Source organism: Pongo pygmaeus, chromosome 19, assembly GCF_028885625.2.
Source record: "Pongo pygmaeus isolate AG05252 chromosome 19, NHGRI_mPonPyg2-v2.0_pri, whole genome shotgun sequence".
Lineage (NCBI taxonomy): Eukaryota > Metazoa > Chordata > Mammalia > Primates > Hominidae > Pongo > Pongo pygmaeus.
In genome coordinates, this window is record NC_072392.2 from 97,309,408 (window position 1) to 97,326,378 (window position 16,971).

The following is a 16,971-nucleotide window of genomic DNA, read 5'->3' on the forward strand; positions in this document are numbered from 1 at the left end:
GTGTGCATGTGAGTGCGTGGATTGCATGTGAGTGTGCATGTGAATGTGTGGGTTGCATGTGAGTGTATGTGAATGTGTGTGCATGTGTGGATTGCATGTGTGTTGAGTGTGCATGTGTGTGGGTTGCATGTATGTGAATTGTGTGCATGTGCGTGTGTGCACATGCGTTGTGTGTGCATGCATTGGTGTGTGAAAGTGGTTGTCCTCCCAGAAGCTGTGTAACTGCAGCATTTCCCAGTGGCGTGAGGCTGTTTCTCTTTGCAGCTCCTTCCTAACTCGGTGCCTTCCCCGTGTGTTTCTTTCCCACCAGGGCCCGGCAGGAAGATGGGCTCCCGTGGACAGGGACTCTTGCTGGCATACTGCCTGCTCCTGGCCTTTGCCTCTGGCCTGGTCCTGAGTCGTGTGCCCCATGTCCAGGGGGAACAGCAGGAGTGGGAGGGGACTGAGGAGCTGCCGTCCCCTCCGGACCATGCCGAGAGGTGAGGGGCCACGAGGGTGTAATAGCAGGAGCTCTGGCTCTGGCCATGCTGAGCCTGGGCCTTGGGACCCCTGGGGGTGTTGGTTCACTGTGAGATGTGAAGGCGAGAAAGCCGAAGCTAAGCCGTGGCCCTGCTGGAGGCTGGTCCTGCAGGACGGACGAGCTATTCCTCCTTTCAGTGGCTTGGGCACCTCACCTGAAACTGCGGACAGTGATCCAGCCTCACCACGAGCCTAAAGGAGTGGGGTCTGCAAGTGGCTTTGCAGCTGCCTCGTTAAGAAAAGAGCAGACCAAGCTCCCAACCCGCCCTCCGGTTTGTCTTTCCATTCTCACTTTGTCCGCTGAGAATATCTGCTGGGGTCCTAGGCACCACTTGGAGGCAGGGAGAGGTGGAGCATGGCCTTAAGAGAGATGCTGGACCAAGAGCTGGTGTCCACAGCCCACGCGTCTCATCACACTGCAGGACAGGAGAGGACAACAGATACTGGGTAGGCCAAGTATCAGCTTCCCTTGAAAGGTTGCGAAGGACTCTGGATGGCATCTGCCTTCGTGTTTACGACCTGCAATGACAGAGAGACTCCGGCTGACCTGGGACGTTTCCTAGGGAAGCCGAGTGCTTCACCCAACTGCCATGTATCCAGCGTGAGGTCCTGGAGACCCGGCGACAGCTCAAGCCTGGCTTGGAGTCTCTTCATGATTTTGAGTGTTGGGCTGACTTGATACTTGAGGCTTCAGGCTAACTTCAGTGTACAATGGGATTGGACAGGATTTGAGGCTGAGTCACACCATTCCGTTCTTTCTTCCTCTCCCTCCTCTTTCTTTGATTGAGCCCCTCCTATCAGTCAGGCCATCCCCCAGGCACAGGGGGACACATGAGTGGCATAGTCCTGGCCTCCAGGAGCTCTGAGGCCAAGAGGGAGGCAGACCCATGAGAGACAGGGTGGCACGGTGGGCTTTGTAGTAGGGGTGCACCCATGACGCTGGAGGCAGGGCCAGGAGAGGGAGGAGTGGGGCCCAGGAAGACTGAGAGGAGTGAACTGGGTCTTGAAGCACACCTGGGGGCCTCCCAGGTGCAGAAGGAGGGGAAAGCCACCTGATAGCCAGAAAGGCATGGCTGGCAGTGTTTGTTGGGGCTGGTGGGTGGTTTGGGATGGTGAGACCCAGTGCTGGAGGCTGGAGGACAGGAGGGCAGTTGAGCCTGGAGGCAGCTGGGTCTAGTTGGGGAGGGTCTCACCTGAGCTCAATCCTAGAAAGAACAAGAGGAGTCATGGGAAAGCTTGAATTGGATGGTGTTCTTGGAAGAATGCCAGAGGGAGGCAGCAGAGAGGATGAGCTGGTGCAGGGAGGGGCAGATTCCAAGCGAGAGTCGAAATGGCAGGGGTGCATCAGAGATGATGAGGGCCCTGGGCTCAAGTCTGGAGGTGCCTTGAGGCTGGGGGCCCAGGACTCTGCTGAAGGTTGTGGCAGGGGGTGGGGGGAGTCAGGGGTGACGCTGAAGGCTCCACCCTGGGCACCCGCTGTTGATGCTGGGAACAGAGCTCAGAAGATTCCAGGGGCGAAGGGATGGGGACAGGGGTTTCGGTTTTGCACACATGACATTTGTGGGGCCTGTTGCATCTCCAGATGGAGACTTCTGGTGAGAAGTTTGAAGTCAAGGTCTGGGGCTTAGGAGAGAGGTAGGGGTGAAATGTCCATCTGGGAGTCCTGGGCTTATGGGTAGCTGAACTTAGGGCACAGAGATCCGTTTCCTGGACAGTCTGGGGTGCAGAAGTGGGAGCAGCATTAGATGAGGAGCTGGCCCATCCAGGGGGACTTTGCTGTCTCCATGGGTCTGCACGGCTCTACAGCCTGGGCAAGAAGAGCCACAAGCCAGAGCACATGTGATGCCATGAGGGGCCGCGAGGTGGCAGCCAGGAGCCGCCGCCATCCATCCTGCCTGCGGGCTTGTCCTTCCAATGTCAGGTTGGAAACATAAGTGTCTCTCCAGCGGCTACAGCTGAGAGGAATCCTAAAGATCCAGTTGAACCTTTTTATTTGCAGACGAGTCAGCTTCATATGTTATTTTCTAGCATCACAGATATACGATAGGGAGTCCCAGCATTGTCTTGTGTCACCCAAAGACCCTCTCCTAGAGATGTGGATTTCTCCCGAGCAGCCCCCATCTTGCGTGGCACTCAGTTGATTGCTGTGTGTTTCCAGGACTGTCATTGCCTTTAACAGAGGGCAGGGGGCTCGTTCTGTAGTGAGGATCCCAGAGTGGGCCATGAGCCCACCAGCGTGAACACAGAGCCTTGTGGGTCCAGGTGAGAGAGTGAGAAGGCAGGTCAGGCACGCCAGAACCACTGGCAGCAGAAGAGAGAAGGGTTTCCAGGCCTGAGAGTTGCTGACTTTCACTGTGATTCTTTATTCCCTCAGGGCTGAAGAACAACATGAAAAATACAGGCCCAGTCAGGACCAGGGGCTCGCTGCTTCCCGGTGCTTGCGCTGCTGTGACCCCGGTACCTCTATGTACCCAGTGACTGCAGTGCCCCAGATCAACATCACTATCTTGAAAGGTCAGATGGCTGCAAAGACAAGCACGGGGTGGCCAGGCTGCTCTCTGCTGATCCAGAGGAAGGGATGGAGTCTTTAGGGTGGGGCTGGGCGAGAGCAGAATGTCTCCCTCGGGACAGGGAGCAGAGGCAGGCAGGCTGTCATCTAGAGGGGAAGGCACAGGAAATTCTGATTTTGAGGCTCTGGCCCCTCTCCAAGAGGAGGGGTTGGAAAGGGGCCCGCAGGACCAAGAGCAGGAGAGGGAGCCCAGTGGCTGCTTGGGGCCTCATCCCTCCAGTTGTATGTGGACACCAGGCTTCTAGGCCCTTTGCTTTGGGGCTTGGTCCCCCAGCCTGCTTTCTGAAATGCCACCTGCTCGCCCTGGTCCTGCACACGGCAGATAACCCTGCACAGCCCCGTGAAATCGAACTGGGAACACTTGCAGCCTAGATCCTGAGCCGGCCCCGACATCTGGAGTTCATTTGCTCAGAGCAAGCCGTGGGTCTGGCCGCAGAGCCCATTGCTTTTGGACGAACCAGTATGTTCCATTTTTTTTTTTTTTTTTTTTTGCCAGGGCTTTCCAGAAGGAAAAAAAATTATTGCTTCTGGGCGAAAATAGAACCATCCTTGAGGTTGAGTCTGTTTGCTTGGCCAGTTTGGGAATCACAATACCTCTGTGCCAGGCTGGGAAGCCGCCTGTGGCGGGGGGCTGGGGGCAGGAGTGAAGCTTCTGCCAGGTCAGGGCTGTGAGGACGAATCAGGACAGCGCCAGGGACCAGAGCGTGAGCAGCCAAGGCTCAGGACACCACTGGATTGCTCCATTAACAGCATGCGTTTTCCCGTCCCTTTTAGGGGAGAAGGGTGACCGCGGAGATCGAGGCCTCCAAGGGAAATATGGCAAAACAGGCTCAGCAGGGGCCAGGGGCCACACTGGACCCAAAGGGCAGAAGGGCTCCATGGGGGCCCCTGGGGAGCGGTGCAAGAGCCACTACGCCGCCTTCTCGGTGGGCCGGAAGAAGCCCATGCACAGCAACCACTACTACCAGACGGTGATCTTCGACACGGAGTTCGTGAACCTCTACGGCCACTTCAACATGTTCACCGGCAAGTTCTACTGCTACGTGCCCGGCATCTACTTCTTCAGCCTCAACGTGCACACCTGGAACCAGAAGGAGACGTACCTGCACATCATGAAGAACGAGGAGGAGGTGGTGATCTTGTTCGCGCAGGTGGGCGACCGAAGCATCATGCAAAGCCAGAGCCTGATGCTGGAGCTGCGGGAGCAGGACCAGGTGTGGGTACGCCTCTACAAGGGTGAACGCGAGAACGCCATCTTCAGCGAGGAGCTGGACACCTACATCACCTTCAGTGGCTACCTAGTCAAGCATGCCACCGAGCCCTAGCTGGCCGGCCACCTCCTTTCCTCTCTCCACCTTCCACCCCTGCGCTGTGCGGACCCCAGGGCTCAGCACCAGGCTGACCCCACCGCCTCTTCCCCCATCCCTGGACTCTGCCTCCCTGGCTTTGGCATTCAGGAGACGCCCTGCACACACGGAAAGCCAAAGCGGTCGGTGCTCCCAGATCCCGCAGCCTCTGGAGAGAGCTGACGGCAGATGAAATCACCAGGGCGGGGCACCCGCGAGAACCCTCGGGGACCTTCTGCTGCCGTCTCTGCACACATCCTCAAGTGACCCCGCACGGCGAGACGCGGGTGGCGGCAGGGCGTCCCAGGGTGCGGCACCGCGGCTCCAGTCCTTGGAAATAATTAGGCAAATTCTAAAGGTCTCAAAAGGAGCAAAGTAAACCGTGGAGGACAAAGAAAAGGGTTGTTATTTTTGTCTTTCCAGCCAGCCTGCTGGCTCCCAAGAGAGAGGCCTTTTCAGTTGAGACTCTGCTTAAGAGAATTTCCAAAAGTTAAAGTTCTGGGGTCAGGGGAGGGGCTGGGGGCAGGAAACTACCTCTGGCTTAATTCTTTTAAGCCACGTAGAAGCTTTCTTGAGGGACAGGTGGACCCTGATATCCCTGTGGCCTTGAGCAAGGGCTCTGCTGGTCTTTCTGAGTCATAGCTGCGAGGTGATGGGGGCTGGGGCCCCAAGTGTCAGCCTCCCAGAGGGACAGCTGAGCCCCCTGCCTTGGCTTCGGGTGGTAGACGCAGCCGAAGGGCTCCTGACAGTGGCCAGGGACCCGTGGGTCCCCCAGGCCTGCAGACGTTTCTATGAGGGGCAGAGCTCCTGGTACATCCATGTGTGGCTCTGCTCCACCCCTGTGCCACCCCAGAGCCCTTGGGGGCGGGGTCTCTATGCCTGCCAACCTGGCATTGGCTTTCTGTGCCTCCTCCCGCACGAATCAGCCCCAGAAGGCCCTGGGGCCTTGGCTTCTGTTTTTATAAAACACCTCACACAGCACTGCAGTCTCCCATCTCCTCGTGGGCTAAGCATCCCCATTTCCATATGTGTTGTGTTGGTTGGCAGCGAGGCTGATCCAGACTCTTTCTGCCCCCCCCACCGCCCTCATCCAGGCCTCTGACCAGTAGCCTGAGAGGGGCTTTTTCTAGGCTTCAGAGCAGGGGAGAGCTGGAAGGGGCTGGAAAGCTCCCGCTTGCCTGTTTCTCAGGCTCCTGTGAGCCTCAGTCCTGAGACCAGAGTCAAGAGGAAGTGCACGTCCCAACCAGCCGTGTCAGGATTCACTCTCAGGAGCTGGGTGGCAGGAGAGGCAATAGCCCCTGTGGCAATTTCAGGACCACCTGGAGCAGGGTTGTGGCATCTCCACGGTGCTCTGGCCCTGCCCATGGCCACCACATTCTCTGATCTTCAGGAACCCCATAGCCCCTCTCCACCTCACCCCACATTGATGCCCAGGGTCACTCTTGCTACCCGCTGGGCCCCCAAACCCCCGCTGCCTCTCTTCCTTCCCTCCATCCCCCACCTGGTTTTGACTAATCCTGTTTCCCTCTCTGGGCCTGGCTGCCGGGATCTGGGGTCCCTAAGTCCCTCTCTTTAAAGAACTTCTGCGGGTCAGACTCTGAAGCCGAGTTCCTGTGGGCGTGCCCGGAAGCAGAGCACCACACTCGCTGCTTAAGCTCCCCCAGCTCTTTCCAGAAAACATTAAACTCAGAATTGTGTTTTCAGCATCCTGCCTCGTCAGTTTGCTCTTTAAACCGAATCCTCATCGTCTTCTCCTCTGCACTCAAGGCCCACTCCTGCCTGGGAGACCCTCAGCTTCGTACCTGGGGACATTGGTACCCAGCAGGTGCATGCTGGACCCTGAATTGCCTTGCTCCTCCAGGGGGTGCAGCCTCCCATGGGAGGGGCAGCCAGATTGTGTCTCAGCTGCAGCTGAATGTGTGCCTGAGTCGGGCGCCTGGGGCCTGGGTGGGCCTGGGTGGGTCTGAGAGGTGGGTGGGAGGCAGGGGCTTGATCTTCTGAGCAGGACCGCACTGTCCCCCCGGGAGGGAGAGAAACTGTGGAGGTAGCAGCTTGGCTGTGGCTCTGCAGCCTGGACACACTATTCCTTTCCTAGGGCTGCCGTGGAAACCGGGGTTGGGGTGTGGGTGGCATAAGGCTCTAGCGGAGGGTCCTTCCTGCCCCTTACAGCTATTGGTAGCCCCAGGCACTCCTTGGCTTGTGGCTGCATCTCCTCAGGCTCTGCCTCCATCTTCATGTGGCTTTCCCTCCATGTGTCTCAAATCTTCCTCTCCCTTCCCTTACTATAATACCTGTTGTTGGATTTAGAGAATCAGGTAAATATTTAGGGCCCACTGTAAATCCAGGACAGTCTTCTCTCTAGATCCTAACTTAATTACATCTGCAAAGACTATTTCCAAATAAGGTGACATTCACAGGTAGCAGAGGTGAGGACTTGGACATATCTTTTTTTGGGGGCTACAGTTCAACCTCTACCATGGCTTGCAGCTTGAATACACCCATCAGCAGCCCCTTCTGTTCTCCTGTGGTACAGAGCAGATGTTCCTTCTTCTCTCCATCACTTGCCAACTGGGTTAACAGCCAGGCACTGATCCAGCTGCCAGCGGGCAGCACAGAAGCTACCTTGCTCTCTCTGGTGCCAGCAGGCTGCAAACGGCTGATCTCCTTCCTCTGCCCGCTCCTGGGGTGAGGCCACGTGGTCATGCTTGGCCTTGGGCTAGAGCCAGACTGGATCAGGTGGACCCTGCAATCCTGCTCTCTGTGGGAGAAGGAGCAGGCCCCCACCTCTGCAGAGTTCAGGCCACTCAGCAGAGGACGTTCTTCCCAGGCAGTGGGGAGCAGGGGCTAAGTGCCCTTCCCAGAGGTGCCTGGAGGGAATCAGCCAGCTTCATACAGGTGCCCAATGACAACCCTCTCTGGAGACTGAGTCATGTGGACCATGTAATACTTGTTTCTCTGCTGCCCAAATTCCCGTGGGAAAAGAGGCAGGGTCTGCTCCAGGGCCCGCTCCGTGCTCCTTTTAACACCCCTCTATCTTTGGGGTTTCCCCACCCCCAATATTTTCAGGCTGGCATTTATGCTCCACCCATTCTTCCTCCAAATATTTCCCTTGCTCCTGCTTTGTGGTAGACCATGTGCTAGGCACTGGAGGCATAAGGACAGATAAGATATGGTCCTTGCCTTCCTGAGGACTTTCCCAGGGTTTTGACTGCCGTGTGACACAGAAGTCAGCCTTCTCAGAAGAGCTGCATGCTTGGTACCAAGTGATCTGCTCCACCTGATGCCCTCCCCAAGCAGTTGATCTTGACGGGGTCCTCTCCCAGTTTCCTGTCCCAAGCTGGTGAGAAATTGGCTAGCCATCTCAGTAAAGGGTCTGGAAAACTCAGTTGTAATACAAGTATCAGTGTTTCAGCAAAAGGACTTAGAAATGGCTGATGACTCAGCCCAACGAAATAACTGCTTATGTTAGGACTTTCAGGAGCTTTTGTAGCCAGGGATGGGGATGAGGAGGGCATGGCCCACACTAGTCCTCAATGATAATTTTCTGTAAGGTCCATTATGGGAATGCAGTGGCGTGATGACAAGCTGATTTTATTGGGCCATAATGACTAGCATAAGATGAGACATTGTTGCCCAGATTATTAAAAAAATAGAATGTAACATAAAATAATAAATAACGCAAGATGTCAACGTCCCAACATGCAAAAGAATGGAGTTGGGCCCCTACCTCACACCATATACAAAAATTAAACATGGATCAAAGGCCTAAATATTAGAGCTAAAACTACAAAATTCTTAGAAGAAAGCCCAGGCGTACATCTTTATGACCTTGGATTAGGTGATGATTTCTTAGGTATGATACCAAAGGTACAAGCAACAAAAGAAAAAAAATAGATCAACTGCATATCATCAAACTTGTAAATTTCTGTTTCAAAGGACACCATCAAGTAAGTGAAAAGACAACTCACAGAATGCGAGAAAATATTTGCCAATCATATATCTGATAAGAGACTCATATCTAGAATATTTAAAGAACTCTTGCAACTCAATAAAAAGACAAATAATCTAATTAAAAATGGGCAAAGCAGCCCACACTTCTCCAGAGGAGATATACAAGTAACCAATACACACATGAACAGGTGTAATCATCAGGGAAACGCAAGTCAAAACCACAGCGAGACACAACTCTACAACTAATGGGAAGGCTGTAGTCAAGAAGACAGATGATAACATGTGTTGGTGAGGATATGGAGCCGCTGGAACTGCTGTCAGGAATGCAAAATGGTGAGTCCTCTTTAGAAGACAGACTGGCAGTTCCTCAAAATGTTAAGCATAGAGCTACAGCTGACCCAGCCATAACACTTCTAGGTATATACCCAAAATACATGAAAATATATGTCTATGAAAAGCTTATAGATAGATGTTCATAGCAGCATTATTAGTAATAACAAAGAAGCAGGTACAACCCAAGTGCCCATCAGCTGATAAACAGATAAACAAATGCAGTGTGTCTATACAAAGCAGGCAGATCACAGGGTCAGGAGTTCGAGACCAGCCTGGCCAACATGGGGAAACCCTGTCTCTACTAAAAAAATACAAAAATTAGCCAGGCATAGTGGCCTGTGCCTGTAATCCCAGCTACTTGGGAGGCTGAGGCAGGAGAATTGCTTGAACCTGGGAGGCGGAGGTTGCAGTGAGCAGAGATCGTGCCACTGCATTCCAGAGCCAGGGCGACAGAGCAAGACTCACTCCATCTCCAAAAAAAAAAAAAAAAAAAAAAAAAAGGAATGAAGTACTATTACATACTACAACATTGGTACATCAAAGAAACAGTATCAAAAGGGAAAGAAGCCAGACACAAAAGGCCATACGTTGCATGATTCCATTTATATGAAATGTCCAGAATAAGCAAATCTAAACTAAAAATTACTGAATTCTACACTTTAAATGGATGATTCTATGGTATGTAAATAATATCTCAATAAACAGTAGTTCCCAAAACAAACAACACAAAACCAAAAATTCAGGCTGCCACAGCCTTCTCTGTTGAAGGCCGGAAAGTCCTGGGGCTCCAGAGTCATGACCTTCAGAGTTGGTCCCATTGTTCTAGGCTTGGTTTACGATGGCGCAGGGGCCAAGGGCCAGTGAGATGGGATGGGAGTGTCAGGGTTAGTTTTTCCAAGGACATTGTCGAACAAGCATTTTTGAATCAACTGGTGGGTGAGATCACGAAGTCAGTGGGAGGCTGATACAGGTGCCAGGGGAAGCATTCCACAAGGAATGACTAATTGAGGACCATGTCTTCCTCTCTAAAGTCCTTCCACAGCTGGGCCAGGGATGGGAAGCTATGGTGACCTCAAGTGCTCCCATATCCAGCCCTTCCTAGGGCAGAATGGAGTGAGTCCATTTCTCATTATGCAGATGGCCAGGCAAGGACAAGGAATTTCCACTTCAGACACTTTTACAGATAGGATTAGAAGTCCATATGCTCTGGAAAATTTGGAAACCTGCTTGCCTAAAGACAGGAAATGTTCCAACCGATCAATTGACATAGCCACTAAGTTAGTTCTCCATGCAACTTGAGATCCTGCTTACTGAGATATTCCCCAAGAATGTATTAAATGCCTACCATGCGGGGGAAAAAACTCTTTACCATTTAGAGTTATCACAATCAAAATATAAAATAACTATGCTTGCTACATTCAGGGAGGTAAAAAAAAAAAAGGATTGATATTTGTGGCAGAAAACTTTAATGATGGTGATGATGGTGGTGATAATAAAGAAGCAAAAGGAAACTCTAGAAGTGAAAAACAAAACAAATGAATTTAAGAGCCTGGGCAACATGGCAAAATCCCATCTTTACAAAAAAATACAAAAGCTAGCAGGGCATGGTGGCACATCCCTGTAGTCCCAGCTACTTGGGTGGCTGAGGCAAGAGCACCACTTGAAACTAGGAGGTGGAAGCTGCAGTGAGCCATGCTCGCACCACTGCATTCCAGCCTGGGGTACAGAGCGGGACCCTGTCTCAGAAAAAAAAAAAGAAACTAAGAACTTGGTGGATAAATATACCATCATACTGTACAGAGCTGAAAAGAAAAATCAGTGAATTAGAAGAGAAATCAGAAGAAAATATTTAGAAAGAAGTATGGAAAGACAAAAGGATAAAAGCACAGAACAAAGGTACAGAAGTGACAATAAGGCGGCCCAATACACGTGCAACTGGAGTCCCAGGAGGCAACATGAGAGAGAAAAGGCAACAGAAATATTGGAAGATAAAATAGCTGAGAAAAATCACCCAATTGATCAGTCTCTAAGGTACAGATTCAAGAAACTCAGTGAATCCCAAGCAAGACAAATAAAACCAAGGTCACAGCCAGCATGGCATATCATGGTACAACTACTAAAAACCAAAGACCAAGAGAAAGTCTTAAAAGGAGAGGGGAAAATATTTTCTTTCACAGGAGCAATAATAAGTATCACAACGGACCTCTGCTGTGGTTTGGATTTGTGTCTTCACCCAAGCATGTCAAATTGTAATTCCCAATGTTGGAGATGGGGTCTGGGGGGAGGTGATTGGGTCATGGGGGTGTGTTCCCCCTTGAGTCCCCCTGTTCTTGTGATAGAGTTCTCATGAGATCTGGTTGTGTCAAAATGTCTTCCCCGTCTCTCTCTTCCTCCTGCTCTGGCATGCAAGACCAGCCTGCTTCCCCTTCGCCTTCTGCCATGATTGAAAGTTTCCTGAGGCCTCTCCAGAAGCCATCATGCTTCCTCTACAGCCTGAAGAACTGTGAGCCAATTAAACCTCTTTTCTTTATAAATTGCCCAGTCTCAGGCAGTTCTTTATAGCAACAAGAGAATGAACAAATACAAGCAAAAGAGCAGAAGCCACAAGATAGTGGAATGGAATGTTTAAAGGGCTAGAAATAACTGTCCATCTCAGTTCTATTTCCAATTAAAATATTTTTAAAAAGATATTTTCAAACAAACAAAAATTGGGAGAATCTGTTACTGGAAAACCTGCGCTGAGAGAAAATGAACCAGAGGAAAGGTGAGAGATGCAGGGAGGAATCCAGGCCTAGAACAATGGTGAATTTGGTGGCGATTCTCAACGGATGTCGCCAGTAAGAAAATAATAATCTTGGAAACCAGTTGGAAAATTCTCAGAATGTTAAACATAGAGTTGCCACATGACTCAGTACTTCCACTAAGTGTATACCCAAGAGAACTAAGGACAAGCTCCCACACAAAAGCCTGTACTCCAATGTTCCTAGCAGTATTCATAATAGCAAAAAAATGGAAGCAACCCAAATATCCATCAGTGGGTAACGGAATAAATAAAATGTGGTGTGTCCATATGATGGGCTATTATTTGGCTATAAAAGGAATGAATTAGTGATGCATGCTACAGCATGGAATGAACCTCAAAACATTACACTGTGTGAGAGAAACCAGACACGAAGACCACATATTGTGGGATTCCATTTATATGAAACCTCCAGGGGAGACACATCCATGGAGACAGAAAGCAGACGGGAGGTTTCCAAGGCTGCTTGTGTGTGGTGGGGGCATTAGAATATGACTGCTACTTGGTTTCTTTTTGGGGAGACAAACTGTTTTTTTTGTTTTGTTTTTTGAGATGGAGTCTTGCACTGTTGCCCAGGCTGGAGTGCAGTGGCATGATCTCGGCTCACTGCAACCTCTGCCTCCCAGGTTCAAGTGATTCTCCTGCCTCAGCCTCCCAAGTAGCTGGGATTACAGGTGCACGCCACCACGCCTGGCTAATTTTTTTGTATTTTTAGTAGAGACAGGGTTTCACTATGTTGGTCAGCCTGGTCTCAAACTCCTGACCTTGTGATCCACCAGCCTCGGCCTCCCAAAGTGCTGGGATTACAGGCGTGAGCCACCATGCCCGGCTGAGACAAACTGTTCTAAAATTAGATTGTGGTGATAGCTGCACAACTCTGTTAATTGTTTTTTTTTGGTTGTTGTTTGTTTGTTTTTGGAGACAGAGTCTCGCTCTGTCACCCAGGCTAGAGTGCAGTGGTATGAGCTCAGCTCACTGCGACCTCCACCTCCTGGGCTCAAGTGATCCTCCTGCCTCAGCCTCCTGAGTAGCTGGGATTACAGGTGTGCACCACCATGCCTGGCTAATTTTTGTATTTTTAGTGAGATGGGGTTTCACCATGTTTGTCAGGCTGGTCTTGAACTCCTGACCTCAGGTGATCCACCCACCTCGACCTCCCAAAGTGCTGGGATTACAGGTATGAGCCACCACACCTGACCGAATTGTTAAAGAAGACCTTATTTAGTGACTCTTGTTAAGGCATGGTAAGGCAGACCTTATCAGGACTGTTGAGACAGGTACAGGGACCATTGCAATGGGGTCTTGTGGTGGAGGAATGGGATTGGGTGCAACCCGGAATACAGCTTGGGCAAGTGGGGATTTATAGCTGAGGCGCAGGGTGGGGGTCAGTGGGTGGAAAATTCCTAGGAGGAAACATCGGGGTGAGGGGGTTCTGGCTATAACCATTAGGTTTTTATTGTGGCAGCATCTATAGGGAATGCTGGGCTGTGAGTCAGCACTGTTTCCCAGTGCATATATAAGTTATGTTTACGCTATACTATAGTCTATTAAGTGTGCAACAGCATTAATTCTTATCAAAAATGTACATACCTTAATTTAAAAAATACTTTATTGGCCCAGGTATAGTGGCTCATGCCTGTCATCTCAGCACTTTGGGAGGCCGAGGTAGGTGGATTTCTTGAGCCCAGGAGTTCAAGACCAGCCTGGGCAACGTGGTGAAACCCCATCTCTACAAAAAGTTAGCTGGGCATGGTGGCACATGCTAGTAGTCCTAGCTACTTGGGAGGCTGAGGTGGGAGGACCACTTGAGCCCAGGGAGGTCAAGGCTGTGGTGAGCTGAGATTGTACCACTGCACTCGACCCTGGGTGACAGAGTGAGACTGTATCTCAAATAATAATAAGAATAATAGAATACTTTATTGGCTAGGTACAGTGGCTCACACCTGTAATCTCAGTGCTTTAGGAGGTCAAAGTAGGAGGGTCGCTTGAGCTTAGGAATTCGAGACCAACCTGGGCAGCGAAGTGAGCGCACCTATCACCTATCTCTACAAAAAATAGAAAAAATTTAGCCAGGCAGGTTGGCACACGGCTGTGGTCCCAGCTACTCGGGAGGCGGAGGTGGGAGGATCACCTGAGCCCAGGGAGGTTGAGGCTGCAGTGAGCCATGATAGCATCTCTGCACTACAGCCTGGGTGACAGAGCCAGACTCTATCTCAAATAATAATAATAATAATAACAATAATAATAATAATAACAACAACAACAACACAACTTTGGGAGGCCGACATCACCTGAGGTGAGGAATTCGAGAACAGCCTGGCCAACATGGTGAAACCCTGTCCCTGCTAAAAATACAAAAATTAGCCAGGTGTGGTGGTGGGCACCTATAATCCCAGCTACTCGGGAGGCTGAGGCAGGAGAATTGCTTGAACCTGGGAGGTGGAGGTTGCAGTGAGCTGAGATTGCACCACTGCACTTCAGCCTGGGCGACAGAGCCAGACTCTGTCTCAAATAAAACAAAACAAACAAACAAAACCAAAACTCTTCAAAGAAAATGAACAGGGCTAGAATCTAATATTGGATGCAGCATAGTTTTTTTCTGGAACATACCATGTCACCCTTGGCCTTAAAACTCCCCTTCTCATGTGGTTATTTGTGTTATACCCATTTATTCCTCATCCCACTGACCCCAAACCCAACACATCCCACCATTGCTGACTGTGACAAAAACTTAGTGGCCAACACCAGAGTCATGGCAATAAATTCCCCTTTTGTGTGTGTTTTCTTTAAACTAGCAATCCACAACCCCCACAAGAAAGAATAAGATAATGCCCATGGGCCTCAATGAGGGCCTGATCCTACAGGTCCCCACCCACCCCACCTCGACGTACACACATACACTCCCCTCACTGGGTGAGCTCCCTGCTGTCTCTGGACTGCCCATGGCCCTCTCGGACACCTTGTTCTCTCCAGGGTCTGTGAGTAATAAACTGTTTCTCTTCTGTCATGTGTTCTGTAATGATGCCTCCTGGTCAGGGCTCTTCTAGAGAGTCGCTATCTTGGTAGGGACACAGGTCACACAAAAGCCACAAGGGCTTCCAGTGGAAACAAGGTTCCTGGGAGAGGGACACCTGGTGACGCATAGGCATTAGGCCATCTACCAGAATAAAGAAGCCTCTTATGGCCGGGCGTGGTGGCTCACACCTCTAATCCCAACGCTTTGGGAAGCCAAGTGGGACAGATCACCTGAGGTCAGGAGTTGGAGACCAGTCTGGCCAACACAGTGAAACCCCATTTCTACTAAAAAATACAAAAATTAGCTCAGTGTGGTGGCGCATGCCTGTAATCCCAGCTACTTGGGAAGCTGAGGCAGGAGAAATGCTCCAACCCGAGAGGTGGAGGTTGCAGTGAGCTGAGATCATGCCACTGCACTCCAGCCTGGGAGACAGAGCGAGACTCTGTCTCAAAAAAAGAAGCCTCCTGTGAAAGGCATACTGCAAACACCCACCAGCACTTCCCCTGGAGCCTTGTCAGGGCGAGTTTACAGCCACTCTCCAGAAGAGACCTGAAGGCCAAATTAGAGGAAAATCACACCACCACTGAGCGGTACACTTAAAATGGGTAATTTAGCAAATCTTATGTGTGTTTTATCACAATAAAAAATCTGGGAAAAAAAACAAAACAGGAAGCGGAGAAGTGGATGGTGGTTGGGGTTGGGCAATGAGTACATTTGTATTTGTGTGTGTGTGTGTGTGTGTGTGTGTATGTGTGACAGAGTCTCGGTCTGTCACCCAGGTTGGAATGCAGTGGCGTGAACTTGGCTCATCGCAACCTCCACCTCCTGGGTTCAAGCGATCTGCTGCCTCGGCCTCCTGAGTAGTTGGGATTACAGGCATGTGCCACCATGCCTGGGTAATTTTTGTATTTTTAGTAGAAACAGGGTTTCACTATGTTGGTCAGGCTGGTCTCAAACTCCTGACCTCGTGATCCACCAGCCTCGGCCTCCCAAAGTGCTGGGATTATACGCTTGAGCCACTGCGCCTGGCCACATTTGTATTTTAAATTCTACCTAATGTGCATTGTGTGAGGCGCACATGCTACCTTTTTAGTATGAAAAACCAAGCTAGCAGCCAGGTATGGTGGCTAATGCCTGTAATCCCAGCACTCTGGGAGGCCAAGGCAGGTGGATTATTTGAGCCCACAAGTTCAAGACCAGCCTGGGTAACATGGTGAAAACCCATCTCTACAAAAAATGCAAAAAGTAGCTGGGCATGGTGTCATGCGCTTGTGGTCCCAGCTGCTCAGGAGGCTGAAGGGGGAGGTGTGGCAAACTTCATTCTTGTCCTTTTTTTTTTTTTTTTTTGAGACAGTATCGAGCCCAGGAAGTTGAGGTCACAGTGAGCTATAATCGTGCCAACTGCGCTCCAGCCTGGGCGACAGAGCCAGAACTTGTCTCAGAAAAACAAAATAAAACAAACAAAAACAAGTAAAACCAAACTAGCACAAAAAGCTATATGTCTTTATTATAGAAAAATATTCAAATAGAAGCTGGTTATTTTAGTTTAAAATAAAGTATTGGGCCAGGCGCGGTGGCTTACGCCTGTAATCTCAGCACTTTGGGGGGCCGAGGGGGGCCGAGGGGGGCCGAGGAGGGGCGGATCACCTGAGGTCAGGAGTTCAAGACCAGCCTGGCCAACATGGTGAAACCCCGTCTCTACTAAAAATACAAAAAAAAAAAAAAAAAAAAAAAAAGCCTGGCGTGGCAGCACATGCCTGTAATCGCAGCTACTTGGGAGGCTGAAGCAGGAGAACCGTTTGAACCTGGGAGGCAGAGGTTGCAGTGAGCTGAGATAGCACCACTGGATTCCAGCCTGGGTGACAGAGCAAGACTATCTAAAAAAAATAAAATAAAATAAAGTATCTCTCAGATTAAGAAAACATATATCATATATATATTAATAGTAAAGCTTTAGTTGCCATAGCTAGAGATTCCTCTGATTGATCTGGGCAAGTCAACTGAAAACCTTCTGGAAGAGAGTCCCCATTCTAGATGACATTAAGAACATTCATGATTCATGAGAGGAGGCCAACAACATTCACAGGAGTTTGGAAAAGCTTGATTCCAACCCTCATGGATGGCTTGGAGGGTCCAAAATTCCTGTGGAGGAAGGAACTGTAGAGGTGGTGGAAATAGCAGAGAAATAGAATAAGAAGTGGAGCTTGGAGATGGGACTGAGTTGCCGCAATCTCATGATCAAACTTAAATGGATGAGAGTTGCTTCTTAGGGATGAACAAAGAAAGCGGTTTCTTAAGATGGAAACTACTCCTGGTGAAGATGCCGTGAACATTGTTAAAATGACAACACAGGATTTAGAATATTCCATAAATGTAATTGATACAACAGTGGCAGGGTTTGAGAGGACTGATTCTATTTTTTTTTTTTTTTTTTAAG

The 16,971-nt window shown here is 50.2% G+C and overlaps 1 protein-coding gene across 4 annotated transcripts in view; it reads left to right on the plus strand.

The window, feature by feature from the left end:
- Positions 1-6,140, plus strand: part of C1QTNF1 (C1q and TNF related 1) — a 27,354-nt gene extending 21,214 nt beyond the window's left edge. For 3 of the 4 annotated variants that reach the window (XM_054458024.2, XM_054458027.2, XM_054458026.2), the window contains exons 2-4: positions 311-479; positions 2,894-3,033; positions 3,863-6,140. In XM_054458024.2, coding sequence (XP_054313999.1) covers positions 325-479; positions 2,894-3,033; positions 3,863-4,413 — 846 coding nt within the window. In that variant the 5' untranslated portion in view covers positions 311-324 and the 3' untranslated portion in view covers positions 4,414-6,140. The remainder of the gene's footprint in view (positions 1-310; positions 480-2,893; positions 3,034-3,862) is intronic. The other variant, XM_054458029.2, reaches the window with a different exon arrangement.
- Positions 6,141-16,971: the final 10,831 nt, after the last annotated feature.